Genomic DNA, 25,905 nt, shown 5'->3' with positions numbered 1-25,905 from the left:
TATTATTTACAGCAGTTCAACAATATAAATAAATGCCTTTCCACATTCAAGGGTGCACTTTCCTGCACCAACATAAGGGCAATGCAGCTCCGAGGTAAGCAAACAGACATTCCCTTACCTTTAGGAGACCTCCGTGACTCCCACCCAACTGCAGAATGCAGCACACCATCCCATTTGCACAGCTATGCCAGTGCTGGAAAGTTGGGCCTAATATATTTAATTTTGGTACCAGAACACTTACTTTTTTAATGGGAAAGGGTGTAATTTCAGGATTCGGCAAACAGGTAACAGGAGACATGAGATGCAGGAATACAATCTAACAGTTTGGCATGATGTGGGTGGAAGATTTGCAAATAAATAAACATAAATAAGAGAAGAACAGTAGCAGTTTAAAAAAGCAGATACAAAGAAAACTGTGGTGATTTATTTAATATGAAACCTGGTAATTGAAGTAGACTCAGATTTAATTACTGTAGTAGTTGGCAACCTTCAGTCTCGAAAGACTATGGTATCGCGCTCTGAATGGTAGTTCTGGAACAGCGTCTAGTGTGGCTGAAAAGGCCGATTTGGGAGTGACAATCCCTTCCACACTGGGAGCAAGTGCAGTCTGTCCCTGGTCTGTCTCCCTGGCTATGGGCCTTCCTTCTTTGCCTCTTTGCCTCAGTCTGTTGGCCAAGTGTTTCTTCAAACTGGGAAAGGCCATGCTGCACAGCCTGCCTCCAAGCGGGCCGCTCAGAGGCCAGGGTTTCCCACCTGTTGAGGTCTACTCCTAAGGCCTTCAGATTCCTCTTGCAGATGTCCTCGTAACGCAGCTGTGGTCTACCTGTAGGGCGCTTTCCTTGCACGAGTTCTCCATAGAGGAGATCCTTTGGGATCCGGCCATCATCCATTCTCACAACATGACCGAGCCAATGCAAATGTCTCTGTTTCAGCAGTGCATACATGCTAGGGATTCCAGCTCGTTCCAGGACTGTGTTGTTTGGAACTTTGTCCTGCCAGGTGATGCCTGGCAAACAAATGCAGCCTTTGTTTGGGGACCTGTTGGTTCATCTAAGTTAAAATGTAAGATTTCCCAGTCCTGCAGAGTCTACAGCAACCACTTCTTGCAATTTGGCAATCACTCTAGAAATGTCCTTTGATTATTTTAGTATAAGTATTTAGAATATTTAAGTAAATATAAATTTATATTTTTCAACAAAAGTAGTTCTTTTTGACTTGCTGTTTTTTTGCAGAATGCCTGCTTTCAAGTTTTTCAACCAGAAAATTCTGTATTTATTTGAACACAGGATCTTCATGAAACTTTTGAGATGGCATCTGCACCAGTTATCTGCTCCTTGTGTGCTGAGGAAAGTGGAAGAAATGGGATAGTATTGCAGAAACACCCCCCCCCCAAGCAATGGAGCAGTGTATGTTTTCTGTCCATAAATCATCTACTGATTTATGAGTGAAGTATGACTGTAGCAGTCATGCATTCTCTTGCTGTGGTTTCCACATTGAGCCTTCCAGAGAAAGGCGTTCTGGCAAAGAGTAATGGATATCTCTTGAGTTTTCATTTAAGTCACTTAACCAAATACTTTTAATTAAAGTTTGAAAGAGACTTACCCCTTCCAAGTGTATATAGTTAGAGAAAAAAAATGGAGGGAATATGTGTTTACATTCAAAAGAACAGATGTGATACTATCACAGTTTAAATAAACTCAGCCTTTGGGGTAAGTTGCTCCAAAAGCAATACATTAGCAGTAAAGTGACAGAAAGGTAGGCACAGACCATTTCAGATCAGGGTAACATTTCTGGCATTCAAGCTGGAAGCCTCTCAATTTCATACATCATTGGTTAGAAGTATTAGACATTCTTTTGGGATGTGAAGCGTATTATCCTTATATGCTGAAATGGAAGTCTGTAGGTTAAAGAAAGCTTCTGCACTTCACCAGGTTCTCTTGTAGGTTACCGATTTTAGTGTGCAGCAGTTGCTTAGCAAGCCATCTGATGCCCTACTTGACACAGTAGAGAAAGATCTTTCAGCAGTACTCAGTTGCCTATTTTATAGCTGGATATCAATCATGACATGGGAAGTCAGAGACTGGTAAATGTCACTTGCTACTTCTCAAGTGGTATAAATTTACTGTCTGAGATGCATTTCATCACGTTAATTTATCCCCCTCCAAATGTGGTTCTCGGACTAGAGTCAAAGAGTGAGTACAATGATTATGATGCATGCTTAGTTTAGTAACACAAATTAAAAGAGGAAAGTTGTTCTAATTAGTATTTAGCACACTGGAGATGTTCTGACCTCTGCATTTTATTCAAGTGACCTGTATTGTCTGAAAGCAGTTCTAAGCGGTTTGTTATTTTTCCAACATGATCTGCCAAAGAAAGATAGAGAGTCTGCTGAGGAAATTAAAGCATACTGGAAGTAATTTCAAAGTTGACATTCCAGGGGGTTTCAATGTGATAACCCCGTCTGTTTCCAGCAATCAGCTTGGCTTCTTTTGCTGGAAAGGCTATAAAGGTATTGTAAGACTTGACAGTACAAGCATTAAATCGAATGAGTTCTTGTTCAAGTAACCATAACTAGCCTTTGCATATCTGACACTTTTCATTAAGCATCCATTGTAAGAGTCAACATTTTAAAAATTAGGGATTCTGGGGTGTTGGGTGAGTACCGTGAAATGAAGAAAATCTATTTGAGGCTCTGTAACAAGCTCATATACAACATACATCCCATCAATTGTGGATCAAGTGGCTAAGGCTACTTCCCATTTCTTGGCAGTAGACTATCTTGCTATTTAAAAAGAAAAGAATGAAAAACATTGTGCAGATTTTTACTTCTTCATGGAATGAAATAATGTCTAGTTGTATTTCTGTTCCTCCAATTCTGCCTCCATTGCCTTACACCCCACACAAGTCAGATGTTCCTTGAACTGTGAAAAGGACTTATCATGTTGGCATTGTTCAAGAATACATTCACTTGTCCTTGAATTCTGAGTAAGGAGCCTTCGCAGCCTCATAGGCAGGCTGTTCTGTTGCGGAGTAGGTTAGTATAGTTGGAAACTACACTGTGTTCTGCTACATTTAATATTTATACGTATATTCCTTCTTCAAAAGTAAATCATATTGAGGGTAAGCCAGAAGCTTGTATCCTGCTGTGTTTATCTGTCTTATGCAAGAATGGAAGAAAACGAATTCAATACCTATTTTGGGTAACGAGCTGTGCCATTCTGGTTACAAAATCATCAGTCACTTCTCCGTTGTTCAAGAAGGAAAGCAATGGGTATCTTTCAACCAGACTTCTCCAAATTTTGTGAGAGATGCTGTTTCTATGTATAGTTCCCACTTGGTCCAACACTTCAGTCAACATAATATGATTGGAAGCCATTGCTGAGCTGCAAGGCCTCACTACCCCTTCTCCAGAATGAAGCATGGGTGGGAGCAACAGTTGTAAGAAGGAAGCAGCAAGTGAAAAAAAGAAGTGTTTGACAAACACAGTTTTCAAACTCTGGCTGTGGGTAAAAGCTTAAGTAGTGGGGAGTGGTGGACGTAAGAGGAGCCCTGTAGGATCAGGCCAAAGGCCCATCTAGTCCAGTCTCCTGTATCTCACAGTGGCCCACCAGATGTCTCAGGGAGCACACAAGACAACAAGAGACCTACATTCTGGTGCCCTCCCTTGCATCTAGGGGAGTCTCCTCCTCCCATCCATTACTTTTCTCCATCACTTTGGTCTTCCAAAGATTCTATCAGCACATGATGGCTGGCAAACAAGTGCTTCCAATTTCAAGCAGTTCATTCATATAGAATAATAGGCATGCTTTCTAGTTATGAAACATGAGTGTCTAGTTAACTACATGTATGAAATCACCCTTTTTTGCAAATTTATGACTGGAATGCTATGTGGAGCTGTTGACACTCTTAAAGCACAACTAATTCATTTTGCATCTGTGTTAACAGAGACAAAACCACAGTCCAAACTGTCTGCATGCAAAAATTACTTTTTGTGCTTTTAATTAGTGCTGGTCGAACACTTTTAGCTGTATAATGTATTTGATGAATATAATAATGCTGTTGCCCATCAAATAAATTATTCAGCAAGGTTTTTTTTTTGTCTTATTCAAATAGCTCTGTAGATGGTTGAAAGATATCCACTGAATAATATATTGGAATTATTCATAGCTAGTGTTTTGTGAATTCTATTCCTCTGCACTTCTACCATGCAATGAGGTTTGGCATCCAGAGAATCAATATTTTCACTGATAATCAGATAAGTTTCTAGCACTCATAGTTGCAGCAACAAAGTGGAAATAATGCATCAACAGAGTTGGGCACTATTTAGTGAATGCTGAGAAACCAGAGGTGAGATCAGCCGAAATTAAGTCTTCTGTGTGTGTGCTTCCCATTTTCGGTTCAGTTCTCCCTCCATCCCTTTTCCAACCTTATTTTTTCTGCCTCTCATAACTTACTAACTTACCTGAATCTCAGCACATGGTCTCTCATCACATTCACTCTTTCATCCACTACTAATCTTTGCAATCAAATTTAAATTCTTATAAAACCATATTTTCGAAAGCAGGCTAATTTACACAAAGTAAGCAGATGTATGCAGATTTTTTTGATTTGCATAGTTCTGGGCACAGAATTTTAGTTTCCTGAGTAAAGAGTACACAGAGTACTGTTCAGAGTTGTTTTTATGAGTGTGTTATTGAATAAATAATTATATTCTGTTCCCAGTCATATTTGTTCTCATTTTAATACATGTGACATATTTTTCACCCTCAAAGGGCATAGTGTTGGATAGGTTAAATGACTGAGGGATTGGGGAGAAAATGTTACTGTTTTAAAAATACAATTTTTCTTCCTTGTAGTTCATTTAGTACAGTGTTGTCATGTGTTTGAAGTATACAGGAACTGGAACAATAGCTATTGTGGAACCGCCTGTAGTTGGATGTCAGTATTAATATATCTTTGACATATTTAAAATATAGACACTTTTGGAGTGAATATACTGCCAGCTCATTCATAACTAATTGTTCAAGAAATAAGAGAGAGGAAATGGAATAAAACTTCTATTGTCATGGAAATGTTATAGAACACAGTGCTCAGAGGTAGTATAGGACTTTATCTGTTGGTTTAGAGCAGGAATTCTTAACTGGGGGAATCCACAACCCTTGGGTATGGGAACCAAATGATGGGGGGTATGGGACTCGATCTCTGAATAATTAAAAAAAAGTGTTAAAATATTAACTATCACCATTATCAATACAGATTGAGGCATTCTGTTCCCAGCTATGCATATGTGAAATAAAAGCAAGCTATTGACTCCTTTTGAAGTCATGATGATTGTAACAGTGTGGCAAAGGGAATATGGGAACATATTGGGCAATCCATTGGGGATCTGTTGTAAAAAGATTATTAAACCCTGATTTTTAAAATACTGAAAATAAAAGGCTGAAATACTGAGAGTAGTACAGAGACAAGGGCCCGTAATGGCAGTAGATCTAGGTTGCAGAGTGTGCCTGGAATGGAAGGATGGGTAGATCACCATTCTGGTGGTACTGGGATTGAATGCACTTGCACTCTCTCTCTTTCTCTCTCACTCACACACATATACACATGCACACACACCCCTCTCTGTTTTTTCCCTTAGAAGGGGAAATGAGACTCTAGCCATTACAAATTTATTTTCCTATATTAAGCTGCCAGTTAGCAGAATTAAAGCGTAATTTAAAGGTTTAGAGGTTCTCTGTGAAGTCTGAAATAAGCCAGAGGCATAGTAGTAGCTTGAAAACTTGAATGATTGCCAGTACTTATGAGTTGAAGCCCATTAAGGTCAACATTCTTATCGAAATGAAAAGGGTGTTGATGTCAAATGTTTGTCCAAGGACATTTTTTTAAGGGGAGGGAAACTCCTTTTAATCTCTACAATATTCTGTTCTATTTTTTGGGGCGGTCTTTGTTTACTAATGTTGACTTTATTGTTTTGTCTGTTTCTCAGACAGTTATAGATTGCCAAACTAGCTCAGCTATATCCCTTCTTTATTAGTGATGAAGATCCTTCAGTGGTAGATGTAATTTAAGGCAAACTAAATCATGTCTAGACATATATCTGTTATGGAAATGCATTTAATGAATTCCTCAGGCACTAAATAACAGCTTTGATGTAGCATACTAATATAGAAAGCATTATTTGTATAACTCTTAGAGCCATTGTGATAATAAAATTAAAAATGAAACCATGTATATGATGGGAATTCTGGAAAACGTGTTTAATATTACATCTGATGCGACTGTAAGAACAGTAAACTAATGCTTACAGGAAAAATATTTCCTGAGATGAAGATGTAATCTAAGAATGTATCATGAAGGATTTATTTCAACCCAATAGCAACTGAGTAGTCACTTCTTCCCTTCTTTTTTGTTATGTTTTGCATGATATATTCATTCATAGAATTACTTGGGAATATTGTAGGATGTCAGATTGTATTCTAAGTTGTCCTTCTGTTTGCATAACATGGCTTATACAGATGGAGTTGATACTGCGGAGTTCTTGCACACAGGAATCTGAATAGAATCCTGATTTGGGCTTGCATTTTCATCACATGTTGCATGGAATGTCGCACATAAAATTATTGCTTTATATATGCTTGTGAACCATAGATGAAACAGTGCAAAATGCCTCCATATTTCTGTGTGTGCCCCTTAGGCTACAACCCAGTAGCTTTAAAAATAACCATTAAGCTAAGAGTCAATGGCTTTTTGTTAGTAAATATAAGATGACAACTGAACTGAAATGTTAAGTACTTTACACTGAGATTTTAAATGCATTTAAGTGGAAATGTATTTATTTATTGTTGAATAAATTTCAACAAATTTTTTGTTGGAAGTGCATCTTGTGGCATGTGTTGATTTGGCTGTTAGACTGTCAATTCAGATGAAGAAATCTGAACAGAAAAGATGTAAAATGCAATATATTAACAGCCAGGGCCTGAGCGCCCGCACTGAGTGTTGCAAATATGCCATAAGGAAGTGGTTCTGACTTTGAGGGAGGTTTACTCCCTCCGTAAGTTCTTGCGGGAGAGGGGCTAGGGCAGCGACACGATCCCCAGGATCCCACTGCTAAGAGGGAGCGAGGGGGGTGCTTGTGACTTTATGAAGACAGGGCTGCAGGAGTTGCGGGGAGCCCTGTGCAGCTCTACGCAGAGCTCCCCAAGGCTTGGAATGTTCTGTAATAGCAGGCGCAGAGCACCTCCTGCAAAACGGAAGTGCTTTGTGCCCACTTTCTCTGAATGTTCCAAGCCTCGGGGAGCGCTGCGGAGGGCTGTGCAGGGCTCCCCACACCTCCTGGAGCTTGCTGCAGCCTTGTCTTCATAAAGTAAGTCACAAGCACCCCCTCTCACCCCCCCATACGGGTGCAATCCTGGGGATCGCTTCTCTGCCTCTCCCCTTCCCCCACCCCTTAAAGGGACAGGGGAACCTTTACACAAACTGGTGGGTTGCGACCCACCAGTTTGAGAACCACTGCCATAAGGCATTTTTATGCCACCCTGAAAGTAAGCTGCGCCGGCAGGGAGACCTGTGCCGTCACGTCAACACTGCAGTAGGAGCCACAGCCGCCAACAGAGCGCAGGTAAGCATCAAGCAGCGTGGAGAGGGTGGCAGAAGGGTGGGGGAGGTGTTTCTGGGTGGGAGGGTGTGGAACCATCATAGGCCTATCACCCGTGACGAGCTTGGAAACCTGACATGGCACTTCTCAAGCCTGCTCCAGCGAAATAGCCGGTGCAGACTTGAGAAACCCGATTGAGCTGGCTGGGGCTTTGCTTGGGTTAAGGAGATGAATGTCCCCTTCCTCTGAGGAGACCTCCAGTCTGCTTGCGTCCAGCATAGGATGCAGTGGTACCCCTTTGGAGCCACTGCGCATATGCTGGATAAGATTGGACCCTAACAGCGCAGTCCTAAGTAGGACTTAGGCTGGTATAAGTTCCCTCGTGCCAGCCTAGGAGGGTCGCAAACGCACATTGTGCCGTAAAGCATGTTTGCGCCTCTTCGGGAGCAAGCTGTGCCAGCACATGGAAGTGCATTGGCCCACAGAGGCTGCATCCAGTCTCTGTGGTGGCTTGCAGTGCGAACCTTGTGTGAGCCGATGCAAGGCTCTGGTGTGGACAGCGAGGAGGCAGGAAAGAGGCGTTCTGGGGTGGGAGGAGGTTGGGCAGGGAGGCGGGCCTGGGATCCAGCTTTATGCCAGATCCCAACCCCTGTTCCCGAGCAGCATGGAGCAGCTTCAAGCCGGTTTGCTCTCCTTGGACCTGCTGCACCTCAGGAGGTGGCGCAGGTCCAAGGAGACCAGCCGCAGTGGCTTACCCAGAGGTAAGGGGAAGACTTTCCACTTCTGCTGAGCCACTGTGGAGCCCTATATCGTGCTGGATACAGCGCAAGCCTCCTGGCTTGCCTATTCCTGCTCAAGGTAGTTGTAAAAAACATATGGTTCCTTTAAAGGTGGAGAAGTCCTTCTCAATGTATCATGCACTTCTCCAACTTCACATCTATAAAACACATTGTTTAGAAAGGCCTCAATGCCTGTTGCATGCTATCCTCTGAAGTTGGCCTGTTAGGTTTCAACTGGATTCTGGAATCAGATCTATCGTGACATTAATTACATTTGCTTTTATTCATCTGGATCCTTCAGTGACTTACTGAATCTCAGAAAAAATTGTGTATAATATCAGATAGAACTAGCAAGGCACTTTTGACACAACTTGTTCTTTCATCATCTTTGAAGTCTTTAAGATCTTGGCAATTGTCAAAGCATCCATCCTTTTGGACTGAGTTCGAGCCCAATCCTGAGCTCTTCAGCCCCGGCAATGCGAGCATACCAGTGGCACTGGGTGTTGCAAACATGCAAAGTGTCACAAATGTGCCGAGTCAGCGCCAGTTGGTGCTGACCCTGGCGTCAGCCAAACGCCACCTAGATCTAGTTAAGAACTCTTACAATGATATGGGCATCTAAATATCACTAAAATAAATCACATTTCTCTTATTTTAGTAGTAGTTGCAGAAGTATATTATCTCTTTGTTTCTTGTGTTTGAAATTGTTTTATAGATATGAGGAGGTATGTGCTTGTTTTTCAGCAACTCTTTTCTGGGGCAAAATTTTGTTTCCATTACAAGTTCTGGGGTAACTGAATAGCATTCTATCTCTTCAGTGGCATTTCTTGCTGAATAAAAGTTAATTTTTGGATCTAAGCTAGATGTGCTTCAACTCTCCTTAGATCCAGTTAAATTGCCTAACCAGTTGATACACTTCATTATTCATGTTTGGCAACCTTCAGTCTCGAAAGACTATGGTATAAGCCTACAGCACCCGGTATTCCCAGTCAGTCTCCCATCCAAGTACTAACCAGGCCTGACCCTGCTTAGCTTCTGAGATCAGGCATGTGGAGGATAACAGTTGCTGCTAAATGGTTGGTGAACATTCAGGTGAATATGCATACACAAAGTTTATATGCAAAGGTAACATTCCAGGGTTGGAACATAAAGTCAAAATTGTGTATGTTCAAAATCCCTAACATCTATAAAATGCATACTATCCCTTTAAAAATGACAAGGCACAGGCAGGAACAGCAGCTCCATTCTTCATCTCAGCTCTCCCTCCATGGCATGCATTTAGTAAGTACAGAACTGCTTGCAGTATTTAAACAGCTGAGTTTTTGGCTTTGGTTTGCCAACCTCATAAAGTTGAATTTGTATAAGTTTATTGCGCGCAAGAAGCAGGCCGACTTATTGTACTTGTTTAACAGAACCAAATATAATCCAGAGGGGTCTACTTCTGTCTTTATAGGAAACTATTATTTCATCAGTTTTGTGCTTATGAAGTGTCAAATACAATTGTGTTCTAATCAAACACTGGAATTCTTAAGTACTTCTATAATTCAAATATCACTAACATACATACTTTGGACAGAATAAGATTTGCATTCTGATCTGTTAGTATTTCTATTACATCTGACAAGTGACTGGAGAACCTGCACAAATACAGAATATCTATTCATATTTTTAAGCAGTTTGTCATGTCCTTGACACACTTAATGTTCCTGGAAGAATGGACGTGAAATGTGGTTAATCTATATGAATGAGTGAATATACTTTGTCTAGTTCTGTGCCCATTTGCACTTTGTGGCTAGAGTCTCTTAAGCTACATCTAATTGAGTTTCTGCTTAGACAATATCATGACAGGAGAAGAATGGGGAAGATAATTAAATGAAGATGAAAACAGAGGAAAAATTGATTAAAAATTAATACTGGCAGGAATGGGAAAAAAAAAGTAGAGAGGGAAAATAATGAAATACACTGCTAAGACAGAGCAGTGTGTTTATAAAAAATGAATTGGCTTGGTTTGTTGCCCATTGATGATATGCCTGACTGTACATATACTTAAGAAAACCAAACTATTGTAAAATGAAAATTAGCATGATAGCCTGTTTGAATAGACACATTTGTGAGCATCCTGAGCGTGAATGGTTGGTCACTCATCCTTAACAATCAGAATTTCAAATTCACAGGCAATGCTGATTTACAGCATGCAAACACATCTCATACACAAAACTGCTTTTTGAGTTGTTGTTGTTGGTTGTTTTTTTAACTTGCTAGACGCCTGGTACCACTTACTGGCTGACAGTGGAAACTGTTAAAGTGGTTGTCAGTATCAGTTGCATTCACAGTCAGGATTGTCGGGGGGGGGGGAGTTTCCTTTACTCTTTCAATCCATATGGGTTAAGGAAGTGGGAAATATCAATAATTGTGCTTACTCCAATTATACAGGCCAACACACATTTTGCTTCCTTAAAAGTTACACCAATTCCTGGGTATATTTGGGGTGCCAATTCCAAAAATGGCATCCGTTTTGCCCTATCACGTCTAGTTTTGGGGATATAGTATAGCCTCTTTAGTGAATGGCCTGTGTTATCAATATGGAGTACAATAATGCAAGTGAACCCCATTCACTTTTGCCAAAAAAGTTTTTTAAAATTAGTTGCAAAGAAATACAAATGCAGCCATTGTTTGAAGGGGTCTTAGCTCTTTGATCTAATGTATATCAAGTGGTTTAAAGGCCATTTTGGAAATCACTGATGTCTTTTTTTCTGAGATTGTCTATAGAAGGGGTTACACATTATAATGAAATGATCACTTATTTATTAATATTGTCTTACTAGTAGCACTTGATATTACTTGACCGATACTACTTTTCGGTCTTTGCATTGACCGAAAAGAGCTTTTCAAGTTAGGTGTCATTTCACTGTAGAATTCTAAAATCCATAGAGTTATCTCTAGGGTAACACAATCAAAACTTCATGCAGTCTTGTCATCTTGTCAACTGGTAATGACACTATAGACTAAATTTCCAAATAACATCTCTTTAAGTGCACCAGGGCTTTACTTGAGGGAGACATTGGAGAAGTGTCAACTTCTCACACACCAAGTGCATTGTTGTTTTGTGCAAATATAATTTTTCATCAATTTTTGTATGGCCAATTTGTTACATTTCTTTTAGGAATACTCTGTAGTCTGTTGCGGACTGTCTTGTATGCTTTCAGTGAGAGCTTCAGGCATAGATTAAAATAACATAAGTAAATGATAGCGATGGTCATTCAGTTAAAAGTGAGAAATGTAATCTAAGCTTCACACAGTTGTGTGCATCTAGTAGCTTGCATGACCCTGCAAGATGTGGAATGCTGTAATCTAGATCCTTTGTAAATGGCATCTGCTAAACTTGATATGTAGTTGAAGCAAAACATCTGTTTCAGTGTTTCCCAGGCTCAAGTTACTTTAGCACTGAGCAGAGTGTAATGTTTATATGAAACATATTCTGCTTTGCTTAAAAAGGTTACCTGAAGCCTAGAGATGTAAAATTTTCAGAAATGTTGAAGTATAAAAGTATTTCTTTTGGAAAAAATTTTAAATATATGCAATACTTTCATATCAAGCTTAATTTATTTTACTGATATGGCAACATAAAGTGCATCTTTATAACTCAGCATATAAATTGCACTCTGTGACATACGAAGTTTAAAAATATTAAAAGCCTTATTTTGTACATCCATAATTGCCATAAAAGATAGCTCCTGCACCCTCTGCTACACATAAACTGATTAGGGATCTCAAACTTGTTTCATACTGCAAGTTGAATAGCATTCTGCTGAGGGCCAGATGTGACATCATTAAGCAGGAAGTGACATCATTAAGCAGGTGATGACCAGAAATAAACACTTTGTTCTTACCTAGGAACTCAACTGCAAATGACAGGTGAGAAAAAAAATTGGTTCACTGAGAATTCTAAACCATCCATTGCACACAGGAGAATGTGTCTTATTTAGCATGTATGACTTATTAATTTCCTCATGATAGACAGAACCATTTGCAAAGATGTGCTGAGCTTCCCTACTATACTGATGAAATGTGACATAACAGGGCTACCTCAGGAAGCAAATGCAGTAAATTAGTCTCAGAAAATTGCAACTTTTATGGGGACCAATCTTTATGTCATGTCTATTTAAATTAGTCTCATGGGTTCAGAAAATATTGGCAATGTTTTGAAGCTCTATGTCAATTGTTTGGTCTGACCACAACAATGGCCTCTAGTGGCTTGGCATGAAATAGACAGAGTAATCCTTCTGTCTTAGAGCCAAACAACTTTGTGGCAAATTTTGTGTGCTCTTTTTTTTAAAATTGCTGCAGGAGAATGATCCAATTGTGACCATTTGGGGGGGGGGGCGAGCTTTCATCCAGGTCTGTAGAATCTGAGTCAGAAGCTATTTGGGTGGGATCTGGGTCTGAGGTTTTGTGTACCAGCTCCATAACCTTGCTATCTTAGGTTATCATCCACTCAACAATGGTATGCCAACTATTATAACTAGCAGAGTTCTGGCATCAGTATACAAAACTTCAGAATCCTCCTTCGACTCCACTCAAAATTGCTTCCAACTCCATAGCCCTGCTTCAGGAAGGATAAATGTAAACATTTGCATTTGCATAGCAAACACCAGAAGAGCATATACTGTGTATATGATGGAAGATATTTGCTTGAGCAGTAGTACGCATGATAAAGACCTAGGCATTTTAGTGGGCAATAAGCTAAGCTACAACAAGGGAGATTATGGTTAAGTATTACGAAGAAATTCCTGATGGTGTAAAGCGTTGGCAGTAGAACACTCTCCCATGGAAGGACTCTCCATCATTGGATGACTTTAAGCAGAGGCTGGATAGATGCCTCTCAGGGATGTTGTTGCTGTGGACAGCCTGCACTGTCAAAGGGTTGTATTCAATAATCTTATAAGATTGGAAGGGTCCTACAATTCTGAATTTAAAAAACACCATGCCCAAGGTAGATCCATGGGCGACTCCATGGTGAAAATTTCCCATCTATTCTGACTCTAGGCTTCCTGCTCTTTAACACAGTGGTTCCCAGACTGGTGGGTCGCAACCCAGCAGGGGAAATGGAAAAGGGCCATTCCCCGGAAAAGGGCCCAGAAATAGGCGGCAGCACAATCAGGACAATTGTGGTGCTGCAGGGGACAGAGGGGCTTTGACAACTTACCTGAGGGTTACTGAGGCTCTCTGGAGAGGGTCTAGGTTATATTTATTTTTATTGGGACTTTGAAGCTGCTGTGAGGGCTGCAGAGGGGGGTTACAGGATCCCCAGACCCTCTGGAGAGCCTTAGCAACCCCCAGGGAAGTGTCAGAAAAACCCCTCCCCAGCAGCAGCATGATTATCCCAATTATGTTGCTGTCCCCTCCCCAATGCCCCCCAAATACTTACAGGGCTCCCAAAGTCCAAGTAGGACTTTGAGAACCACTGCTTGAACAAATCCATAATAGGACCTGTCCTCTTATTCTGTGTCTGCTAAGTTTATTCACTGTGAGGTGAAAGTAGTCATTCTCATCCTATTTTAGGGATCTCACTCCAATACTTTAGAATTAACATCCCTTTTGTAAATAGGACAAGAGTGCAGAAACATGATCTGCTACTCAGTGGCCGTTCTGGAGAAGCTCCATGATCATGCTTCTTAATGCTCTTTCTCAAGAAAGAACAGTATGTATTCTGAAGTTGAAGTAATTGGGTGCTTACTCCTGTTGCCTGCTTCCTTTCTTCCACTAGCTTCAGCTCTGGCAAAGATATTTTGCTGGATTTTAGGATAAAGTGTTCAGCTACCAAATTATAGCTTTAAAGCACCTACCAGATGTCTTCTACCTGCAGGCAGCTGCTCTGCTCATTCCATCTTCATGTTTCGGTTGCACACTGAGCCTCTCTAGAGGCGAGCCATTATCTCTGCCATTTGTAGCATCCTTCTTTTTGTGTCTTTGTGTTTCCAGGATATTCAGTTTGCGTCACAGGGTCCGTGATTGCTATGTGCCTTTTCTCAAGAGCTGAGGCTAAATGTCTGAGTAATTGATCAATGCAGTTTAATGTACTTTTAGAGTAAATGCCCCGTTTTGTTAACTTGGAGTGAGAAAGTTGCATATGGAACTCAGATAAGAAATCTGTATCATAACTGAATATGAGAGTAGTGGACAGACATTCAAAAAGGGCATTTTCTCTGATTGCTATTAATATGTTACTGAAATGTGTTTATATATAGTTACATGTTTATATAGCAGGGCATTTGAAACATTTTTAATTTCCCTTGTTTTTATGCTTCTAGTGAATACTACTTTCCAAATGCTAACCCCAAGCAAATTGTTATCTAGAGCAGTGACGGTGAACCTATGATGCGTGTGTCAAAGGCAGAGTGACCAGATGTCATAACTGCAAAAGAGGACAAGGCACCCCAAAATATAGGACATCCAAGAAAAATGTAGGGCATGACAAAATAAAAAACTATAAATACTTGTATTTTACTTATGAAATTTAAAACTGTTACCTATAATTTATTAATTTCAAGAAGGCTATGTACTGCGTGCAGGGGCCGCTCACAGGGAAAAGGAGGACATTTAAGTTCTTTTCCAGGATAAGAGACTAAAAAAGAGGACATGTCCTGGGAAAAGAGGACACCTGGTCAAAGGTGACATGCCACGATGTTTTGGGTCACATGCTAATGTTCACCAACACCCAACAACAACTGAATTTGTTTTATTCTTATTTCATTTTTGTAATTATTTGACATTTCTTTATAGCACCACACATGATTGGACTGTATTCTTTAAAAAAATAAATATACATGTAAATAATTGTTTTTATTTTGTTCTGGGTGGGGGCATACCAGCAGAGTCAAGTTAGGCATTTTCCATATTTTTGACATGCCGTGCTCAAAAGATTCGCCATCGCTAGGGTATAGGAAAAATAGATTTGTAGCCTACTTTTAATTTTACCAAACTGCATTTTGAAACCATTGTACCTTTATCCATTTATGATCCTATCCAGTCATTTGGCCATAAGTGACTGGATAAGATCATAAATGGACAGTTATAATCTCATGTGATGGAGAAGGGAAAATATGAACTGAGATGTACCATATATTGACTTTCCTACATGGAAAAAGGAAGCCGTAGGAATCACCATTTACTCCCACTCAGGGAGTATTATTTCAGTTTATTTGCACTATTCTAGGACTTAGATCAGGGGTGCTCAATAGGTGGATCGCAATCTACCGGTAGATCGCGAGGCAAAATGAGTAGATCGCGGAGTGCCAACCCCCCCCCTTCAGGTGCCTCTGGGAGGAAACGCCGGGAGTAAGGCCCATTGTACTCAATGGGGCTTACTCCCAGGTAAGTGTGGCTAGGATTGCAGCCTCACAGCCTAATCCTAGGCATGTCTACTCAGGAGTAAGTCCTGTTATACTCAGTGGGGCTCAAGGTACACCAACACGCATTGTACACATAAATGTTATATGTTATGATGGCGCGAACATTGTAAAAAAAAACTCTGGTAGATCTCCGGGCCTTGCTGGGTTTCAAAGTAGCTCTTGAGCCAAAAAAGTGTGAGCACCCCTGACTTAGATGCATGTGAAGTGATCCTGAGCTGCTTGACATAGCTACTGCATATTAAAAATGCCCCAACTCTATTTTCAAAGTTGGCAAAGCTAGTCAGTTTTGTTGTGGGGATTGCTGGGTCTTTAACATGGGCAACAATCAGAAGAAGTCGGTCAGACTTTCCCAGAGAGGTTTGGGAAGTAATTCTATCATTCATGCTCTACCTCATGATTCCTTGCCTAAGAGCACCTGATTCGGATTATCCTTTATGAGCATGTATAATCTGGAATAAATGTTTCATTTTGGAATTGGTTTTCCTGATGGGCTTTTTGGTACCCCTATGTTAATCGTTCTTTTCTGTCTCTTCTGAAATGCATATAGATGAATAACTGGAGCCACAAAAAGTGCTTTGAGAGGTTGCCTTTTTATACATTTAGCTTCTTTCTTTTCCTTTTAAGAGGCACCCCTAAGAGTCTCTTTTGTGCAGTGTGTCTCCTTCATGTGTTTAATTCAAACAAGCATCCCGTATGAAAGCTAAAGAGAAAAGTACAGCGTAATGCAATTAGTTTCTATGATGTCTGGAGAATGTTTTATGGAGCTCATCTCTTTACAGTGGCCAATATAGTAGATATTTGAATCTTAAAGGGATTCTCCCATGTTTCTCCACAGACACAATGTTCCTTTTACTTTAGTTTAGAACAGTATTCAGAAATCTTATTTATTTAGCATTGTCACTTTAGTTCGAGCCAGAGATAGGTAACCATTCTGAAGTCACAGTTTGCTTATTAGCAACCTAGCTTTTTATATTTTTTAAGGGTTGAAAATATAATAAATTGGCAAGATGACCAAGCAGTTCACCCTTTCTCCAGTTTGTATTGCCTGTATTGTGCCCTCTCATCATTGGATGATGTGATTTCATTCTGACTTAATCTGTAGCTTCTTTCTGGTTGAATAAATACAGGCTTAGGAGTGCAGTTTGATCCTAATATGCTAGATGTTCGTGTTTAAATCTACTGAGCCATTAAGAAGTAGGATTTGTGAGTATGTTCTGTGCAAATGCATGCCTGAAATAAGAATGAACATTTGGTTGATGCAGAATGTCCTTATTTATTTTCTGTTTGCCAGTTCAGAAAATGTGATCTTTGTATAGAGACAGAATCACATGTTAAAGTTGTTTTCCATGCATTCCCTATGGCTGAATCTCCATATTCAGCACTTGGTTTCCATTGCACGTGGCTGGTACTGGAAACTTTTAAAAAAGCTGATTCTGTATATTTGGGCAGGGGAGATCAATCCAGATTTCCCCTCCCTCCCGATCTCAGTCTTCTGAAATAATGGCAGGGTCTGTTGAAACAATGCTTTTGCATATCTCCAAACTAGAACTAGCTTGTTCTTTGTTTTTGGTGTACGATTCCCCATCGGTTTGGCTTAGAATCATCATTCTCCAAGGGAGGGTTTTTCACAGTTAGGCATGACCTCATGACCATGTCCACCAGAGGACCCAACACAGCAGGGTCAATTTCCTGAACTCCCCTTGGTACCCATTAACTGCTTCAGATTTCACAGGCCAACACACATTTTGCTTCCTTAAACATTACACTAATTCCTGGATTTATTTAGGGTGCCGATTCAAAAAATGGCATCCATTTTGCCCTATCACGTCTAGTTTTGGAGATATAGTATAGCCTCTTTAGTGAATGGTTCAAGCAGCTTCCTCATGAGGAAGCTGCTTGAACCATTCACTAATGAGGCTATATTGTATCTCCAAAACTAGACGTGATAGAGCAAAACTGATGCCTTTTTTTGAATTGGCACTCCAAATTCATATCAAACCACCATAAAGTTTGGGGAAAACTTTTCTGACCCTTGATTTTGTAGGCTTGTGTTTTCAGGCATTCACTGATGGGGAAGATGGAAAGAGCCACCACCAGTAACCTTAGGGCGAACAAGTGAGGGGCTTTGCCTCAGGGCCTCCCAGCAACCTGGCACAATTCACAGTGGGAGTTGTGTCTTCCTGCAGGCACAGTGTCAGTTATAGAATGTATGAGTGAGTTCTTGGGATACTTGCTCCTTCTCTCCTCCAGTAGCTCCTTTCTCAAAATTCATGTATTCCATGAAGGCTAAGGTTTAACCATTCATTCTCATCCAAGGCGACAGCCAAACCCAAGTACATTCAACTCTGTTTGCTCACACTCCTTTCCTATGTCTGTCCTTTTCTTTTCTTCTCTTTTTTGTGGTCAAAATCTTGATTGTAAACTTATTGAGTGATAGGATCTGGGTCCATCTGTCTTTCTACTTGTTTGTTTAGTTAGGAAACAAAGCATTACCACATATTGCAAACATTGAATTGCTTATTGTTGACTTTAAGCGTGATAATAAGTAATGGACAAATAACAGAGAAATAACAAAATAAAAGCAGCGCAATCTCTCCATCACAGATTTTTAAAAGCCTAGAATGAAAAAGTCTTTCCCTGATGCAGAGTGGATGTCAAAGTTAGGTGCCAAGTTAGTAATCCTTGGAAGGAAAATTCAAAATCCAGGGCTTGCAGAGCAAAGAAACTTGCAGTGTGATGACAAAATGCCTTAATGCATCATTTTAATAGGCATATTTGTGGTGGGGGAGATATGGGCTGAAATTAATTAATCGCTGGTAGTGATGCTGCTGAAATGTGCAAGTAAAGGCTCAAAATCCAAGTTTTGGTGACTTGCAATACTTGGACTCCTTTGCTGTGAAAATCTTGCACTGTTCGTAATTAAAGTTGAGATTTATTATGAGCATATGTGCCAGTTTTGTGCTTGCATGGTCAACATTCATCAGGCTAGATGTCCAAAGCCAGTAGCTGCTGTTAGTGCATGCTGAGTTGATTACTTTAACCCCTTGGTCTCAGTTGCTCTGGAATGCTGAATTTGACTTGAAATTTTAAGAAGTAAGTGTTCCCCAATTGAGTTGGGAATGCCGTGTTATTCTCTGTGTTTGGCCAGGGCAAGGAGCTGGATCTGTACCGCTTTTTTCTCTGACTTGAACCGTTCCACTGAGAGACTTTCCTGGAAGCTATTTGAAAGATTCTTATGTGTTTTATGGTTGCTTTTATTTATTTGTGTGCCGGGGCAGTGAAAAGCTCCAGGACATCATGCCACTTTTGCTTTGGTCAAGAGAACACATTGCTTTCATCTACTGTGCTACAGGTATAAAAACAAACTCATGAGAATTTGCTTGCACAAAACATCACAATCCATTTAGAACATTATTTTTTAAAAGTGATTGGAGGGGAGGGGAGCATCAATAATGACACAATTTACAACGTGGTCTTCATCTTTTTAGCACTTTACAGTTAGGTTAAAAACTCTGGACTATTGCCAGTGTAGACACTTTTGCAGTTGACTCTTACAGTGTGATGTTATTTTATTGGTTCATTTTTAGGAATTATTGAACAGTAAAATGCAAGGACCTCTTTTATGCTAATTTGTTCTAGTCTTTTTCAGATGAAAAACTCAATATCTGTGTACGTCTTTAAGAAAAAACTCAAGCAGAAATAGTCCCCATCGAAAATCTGGTCATGTCCCCAAAAAGGAATGAGGAGTAACTTATTTATAAAAGCACAGGCCTACAATATTGAGGGTCAGAAAAGTTTTTCCCCCAAACTTTATGGTGGTTTGATATGAATTTGGGGTGCCGATTCCAAAAATGGCATCAGTTTTGCCCTGTCACATCTAGTTTTGGAGATATAGTATAGCCTCATTAGTGAATGGTTCAAGCAACTTCCTCATGAGGAAGCTATGGTGTAGGAATCGGCACCCCATTTTTGGAATCGGTATCGCAAATATACCCAGGAATTGGTGTAACGTTTAAGGAAGCAAAATGTGTGTTGGCCTGTGAAGTCAGAGAGCACTTTTATCACATCGCACTGTTGTACAGGTCTCCCAGCTTGTAGTGCCAACAAGCAGATTCTTGGGTATGAAGTGGTTTGTGCCATACCCATAGGTTTCACAATTAGCATTGTAGAGAGTCTGTAGCCACATATGTGGGGTGATTAAATTGTAGCAAATGTTTAGGGTTGGAGTTGATGGAGGTCTGATGGATTTTTGCTTTCGAATGGTATTGGTTCTGTGTAATAGAGATAGATGTAATATATATATTTCCATGAAATTAAAAAAAACAACAACTTAACTCTTCCTTGGTAACATAAACCTGGCTAAATGGAGTGGAAGCTTTCTGCAAAGGATTACAGAATTGTGCAAAATGCCGCAAAAATTTCCTGTATTTTAGTCTAAATGTTTATATTTGTGTCTCACTTTCTGGCAGACACCATGCATTTCCAAGACAGAGAATCAGCCTCAAGGGTTAGCAACCAGCGTAAGGTGGGGCCAGACACCCATCAATCAGTCTACACCCTGGGACACAGATGAGCCACCATCCAAACAGATGAGGGAAACTGAAAACCCAGGTATGCTTTCAGACTGATTTGGAATTCTACTGGGGAAAACGGTTCAAAGTAAATTCGATATGCTCTCTCCAATTACCTCTCTAAATAAGACTTTATCATGAGTCCTTTTTTAATACTGCAGCTGACTTCCCTTTCTAGTGGTAAAGACCCCCTCAGGTTACTCCTACGTCAGGGCTGATATAAATGTATTAAGATTCCTGCAAGTTCATTAAAGCATTTTCTTTTCCCCTTTCTGTCTTTTGCCAGGGTTTAAAAAAAAAAAAATCAAACCACTCCTGTATAAGACCTCTTTTATGTCCAGAGCCACCTGAAATGATTTCCAGCTTCCCAGACACCTATCATACATTGTGCAGCTATGCCAGACGCCTAATTACAATCTCTTTGTAGTGGCTGGAACACCATTATTACACACGCCGAGTGTTTGTCAGGGAGCCATGAAAACACGTTGGGGAAAGAGATTAATTTTCTTTGGAAGCATATACTTAAACGGCACAAAGCTGAAAAATGCATAAAATTGTAAACGGCCGCATTGCTAGTTGATGAGTATTTTTAACATTTGCACTCACCTGCCCATGTTGTATCTGTAAGTGCACTTTGAGGCACTTACCGTTTGGAATCGTTCCAGACCCTCCACCTCTTTATGGGATAGAAAGGGGAGGAGGGGGGAAACTCTACAGAGACCGCAAAATGGTTGCTGCAATATTAGCAACATTTGTTGTTGGGACTTGCTCTTTGCCGAAATGGTTCTTATTGCTAGCTTTCCTTTTTCCAGGTACGGCTCCCTGGGTTACAACAGTTGCAGCAGGTAGCCATCCAACTCTTATCACTCACTCATATGGGATGACTCAGCCACCGACCTTCAGCCCAGCAGTGAACGTCCAAGCCCCTGTCATTGGAGTTACACCCTCACTCCCTCCACATGTGACCCCCCAGCTTCCATTAATGCCAGCTCATTACCAGCTTCAGCAGCAACCCTCACAGCCTCTGAGTAACATGGTTGTGAACCTGCAAAGCCAGCCTTTGTACACTAACAGCCAACCCATTGCCATGTCTTCTATGACTGGGGTTGGCCAGGTGACTCACCCAGGCCACAGTGCAGTAGGGAATGGTCATATGACTTGTCCTATCCTGCCTCCACCACCACCTGCTTTGCCTTCAGCTGCCCTACCTAATAGTGTTCCAGCTACCAATGGGCAGGCTGCTCCTCAGCTTCCTCCCAACCAGACGGGCAGCCAGGACAACACAAATGGGGTACAGATGCTACGGACTGTTGGTGTGGGGAAGTACGAGTTCACAGATCCTTGGCATCCGAAAGGTAAGTCTGGCCAGAACACTTCATGCTTTTGATGCTGGGTACTTTGTTATATGCATTTTTGGGAATGCAGCGGGCCACTTTGTTCAGGTTCTGCCCAAAAGCTGCCTAAGAGGCAGTTGCCAATTAAAGCATCTATAGTGTTGACATTCCTGTGCCAGCACTCCAGCATCTGTTTCCTGTCTTGTGTTCTTTGGTATCTTTTCATGAATTAAAGATGACAGACTGGTTCCTGTGAGAGGAGAGAGGAAAACTGTACATTCATTTTGGCATTGAATGACACTTCTAGGATACCTCAAAAAAGTGGAGATTCACATTTCAAAGTGCATGAGATGGTTCTTGCTCTGTGCCTTACTGTTTCCTTTGAGCAACATTTACTTAGAAGTCATGCTATCTTCTTTCTGGTTTAAGTTGTATATTTTGAATTATGGTGTTCTTTACGACACTGGAAATCTTCCATTCAGTGTTGAAGAAAGAATTGGGCCCAGAAATTCCTTTCAACTCAGGACACTGGAAGGGTTAGTCAGTCCTGACCTAGAGCCAATAAAGGTTTTTCCATACTGGTGACTCAGTGGTATGTGTTGAAATTGATGTGTTCCTGCTTTTAACACTTCAAGGGAATGTTTGCTCAACCGCAGGTAGGATAATTTAGCTCAAGAAAAATGTTTTATTTATTTAATCATATGACAAACCAAAATGCAACATCGTTTTGAAAAAGATTCAGGTCCATTTTAGGAAATGAGTAGAACAGTGAACCAGGACAGAAATAAATACTGGTAGGCCCATGAAACATACCTGGTCTGCACTTCTTTTTGTGTGGGTGCCCACATCTCTCCTCTCCCCATATATACATATAATCTGTGCAGAGCTCTCAGTTCTCAGGTCTGCTGAGATAAATGGGAAATCTGTTCTGGCTCACGTGTACGCACAGAGTCAGTTTTCATCATAGGTTGTTAAGAATCGGGGAACTCTCAACCAGTATGAACATGGTATCTCTGTGGTTTATTGAAACTCAGTAACTGCCTGACTACACAGTTCAAAATTCCCATGCTTTCTGGGGACAGGCTAAATAATCAAGAAACTGCTACATTAGGGGCATAAGAATTTGGCACAAATCACACGTTACTTTCTCCCTTCAGATATAACTGCATGTAAACTTGCGTTGCATACCAGGTTGAGATTTCTCCCTAGAAGGTAACTAGTGAAAAGGTGCTTTGGTTTATATTGCTTTTACAGACAGGGAAATCTCCTTAAATACATTGTACAATGGAGTGTTATATTTGGCATTCAGACCCATTCCAGACACTAGACGTTATTTTAATTTAATCTATGTGTGTTCTGTTTTATTTTAGTCTTTGTTTCTTTGAAAAGTATTGATGTTTCACATGTGAAATTGAAATAGAATGGAGCTTAAGAAAAATCTATTAAATCTGTGTAAAAGACCACAAAGGCTCCATTAAGTCTGTTAAGCTGTTTGTACACATGGGCAGGGTCTATGTTTAAATTATATACTTAAACCCTTTGTATACTTCAGTATCAAAGAAATTTCATTACTATTAAATACAGTTTGTTTTGCTAGGCACCGGTTTGTACCAAATGTACTATCTTTAAAAAGCAGTTGCTTCAAACAGTGGCTTCTGAAGCAAGATAGTTTAACTATTTTCATACTTTTCCGCCACGACGAATATAAGACATCAGTAGCCACTGTCAGCCAGCCTTTTATGCCTTTTTTTAAATTTCTAAGGCAATTAGAGAAAGTTTCTTTTAAAAAGCCAAAAATCTAGTTAACTCAATAAAATTTTAAATCTAGTTAATAAACTTTTAAAATTGCAAAATCTTACCCTGAAAATTTGTCTGACTAAAATTGAATGAATTATTGAAAGTATTGGCAAGATGTCTAATACTATTGCTCAACTTTTAAATAGTAATCAATACTGATGTCCAAGAGGTGGGGAAGCAACTGAATTAATAAAGTTAGTTAAGCATATTTAGCAGTTATAAGAGAACAATATTTGAATATTAAAATGCATGCCTGGAGATAACTAAAACGACTCTCATTTGCCTTGTACATCACCCTGAGCTCCTTAGGGCAAGACTGGTATAAAAATGTGAAAAATAAATAAAACTTTTGAAGCTTAGATAAGAAAACAGAGACTCCCTGACTTTTGAATATCCATGCTTATGAACAAACTTCCAGGTAAATTATCTGGTTTATGAACATCAACCTGCACATTCAAATAAGTATGTATATGCTTGACTGAGAGCCACAGCAACTTGGAGTGATTTGATGTCACAGGCTCTTTCTGAGTCCCAGAGAACTGTGAACATGATCTGACCAGGGAGTGGAGGAAGCGGTAGAGATAGAATAGAAGAGAAAAGAAAAAACTAGAGAGAGACTGGGGAAGAGGAGGAAGAGAAAGAAGAGAAGGAGGAAGACACAGACCATATTCAGGAAAAGGGAAAGGAGGAAAGATTGGCTTTTGTGGGCTAGTCTGAAAAGCTAATATAACAGTGATTTCCAAATTCCAAACAACCAACTTAAATATACTTCTGAAATACAACACATTTGTAACTTGATAGTTTCCTGTACTTCTCCAGAGAGTAACAGAGAAAGGGACTAACAGCCATTTTACATGTTGTGCATCTCTGGTTGTTGTGTATTTGTGATATAGTCAGCTCACTGCAACTCTCCTTTTTTAAAAGTGCATTATTAAAGAGCCGTTATTGGTCCTGGGTCCTTATTCCATTTACATGCAGTGGTTGTGTTCTTTTAAAACCAGTTTTCCTTTTGTGTGTTGCATGGTTTGCCATATGAACATGGGGATTCTCTGATCCTCCTGTTGAAACTTAACTCTATGTGGAGTCTGAGAGGAAAGAAGCTTCTCCATGCTTAGAATGCATGCATTGCATGTAGACTCATGAAGCAGATATTGGCTTTAACTGATGACAGCTGTCAGCATATTAGCTTTACAATTTTTCATAAATGGTAGGGCAGGCAGCTGTTATCCTATGAATTAGATTTTACTAGCATCTCTATTTACAGTCATCAGCGTCTGATTTATTCCCTCTAGTTTAATGGTAAAGAGAGACAGTGAAACATCCAAATACAAATATCTGAAAAGCAAAGCTAGATTCTTGTCTTGGAAGTAATTTCTTCTTCTCATTCTTTAAAGCCTTTCCTTCAAAGCTATAATTGTGCTTGTCAAATCTAATGTCAGACAAGTGAATATATAATCTACTTAAATAGAAAAGACCTTCAATTCACCAGCCAACCATAAACTTTTGCCATGTGTAGAATGAGATCCCCAGTGTAAGCCATACTGACTTTTATAAAGAGAGTGTATGTTTTAATTTTTCTCCTAGGGGCTTTGTGTTTCTAAAATCCGGCTGATTTCAAACTTGCACATGACAGACAGCTTGCTCTCGAAGAAAGGAATAGAAAATGCAGCCAGGCAATGTCAGATGGTTCAGACACACAGTCAGAGCTTCTCCACTAACAGTTTTTAAAAGAGATTTTTTTATCTCATTTGGGGTAAACCTTGGCCAGCGTTGCTGCAGATGGCCTTTGAGATCTTTTTCATTACTTTCCCGTCATGATTGCTCCCCCCTACACATCCTACCCCATTATTTTTTTTTCTGCTTGACAATCTATCCTTGTGCGGAGTAATTACTTCGCAATTCCCTGAATGAAAAGAACATGTCTTGCCAATCAAAATGATAAGGGATACTGATATTTTTTTATACATCATTAGTGAACTGATTTAGAATTTCGCATTTTGTTTTTCCTAATTATGTTTCATTTGGCTGAACTGTATTCCTGCAGGGTCTGCATTAGAATGTACTCACTCAAATGTTACTATTTAATGGCCTATTTCTGTTTGATAAGTAAACAAATACATGGCAGAAAAAAAACCTCAGTGAAAACATAAAGGTTATGTGGACTGTATTCCATTTGCAATAGGTCAACTGTATCTTCCAACTGAAATCGTTCTTTATAAAGTTCAACAAATGTTATTTAAATGGTACTTTATGGCAACATTATATTTAAACTTTAAGGAATCAAAATCTTTGTCTTTTATTTGCATAGAATTGTGTGCCAAATGAACACTTAATTGGTCTCATACAACTAGTGGTGAAGGGCAAATTATGTTAATTTATGAGATTATGTTAAGAGGTTTTTAAGATATTTTAAAATGC

General features: G+C 39.9%; 1 protein-coding gene across 1 annotated transcript in view; it reads left to right on the top strand.

Annotated features, from left to right (window-relative positions):
- Positions 1–25,905, top strand: part of KLHL29 (kelch like family member 29) — a 298,936-nt gene that overhangs the window by 100,424 nt on the left and 172,607 nt on the right. The window contains exons 2-3 of the mRNA XM_066639833.1: positions 20,255–20,396; positions 21,169–21,711. Coding sequence (XP_066495930.1) covers positions 20,255–20,396; positions 21,169–21,711 — 685 coding nt within the window. The remainder of the gene's footprint in view (positions 1–20,254; positions 20,397–21,168; positions 21,712–25,905) is intronic.

The sequence above is a fragment of the Tiliqua scincoides genome, chromosome 1 (assembly GCF_035046505.1).
Source record: "Tiliqua scincoides isolate rTilSci1 chromosome 1, rTilSci1.hap2, whole genome shotgun sequence".
NCBI classification, from domain to species: Eukaryota; Metazoa; Chordata; class Lepidosauria; order Squamata; family Scincidae; genus Tiliqua; species Tiliqua scincoides.
The sequence above is the reverse complement of the archived record's forward strand: the minus strand, read 5'-3'. Positions and strand labels throughout refer to the sequence as shown.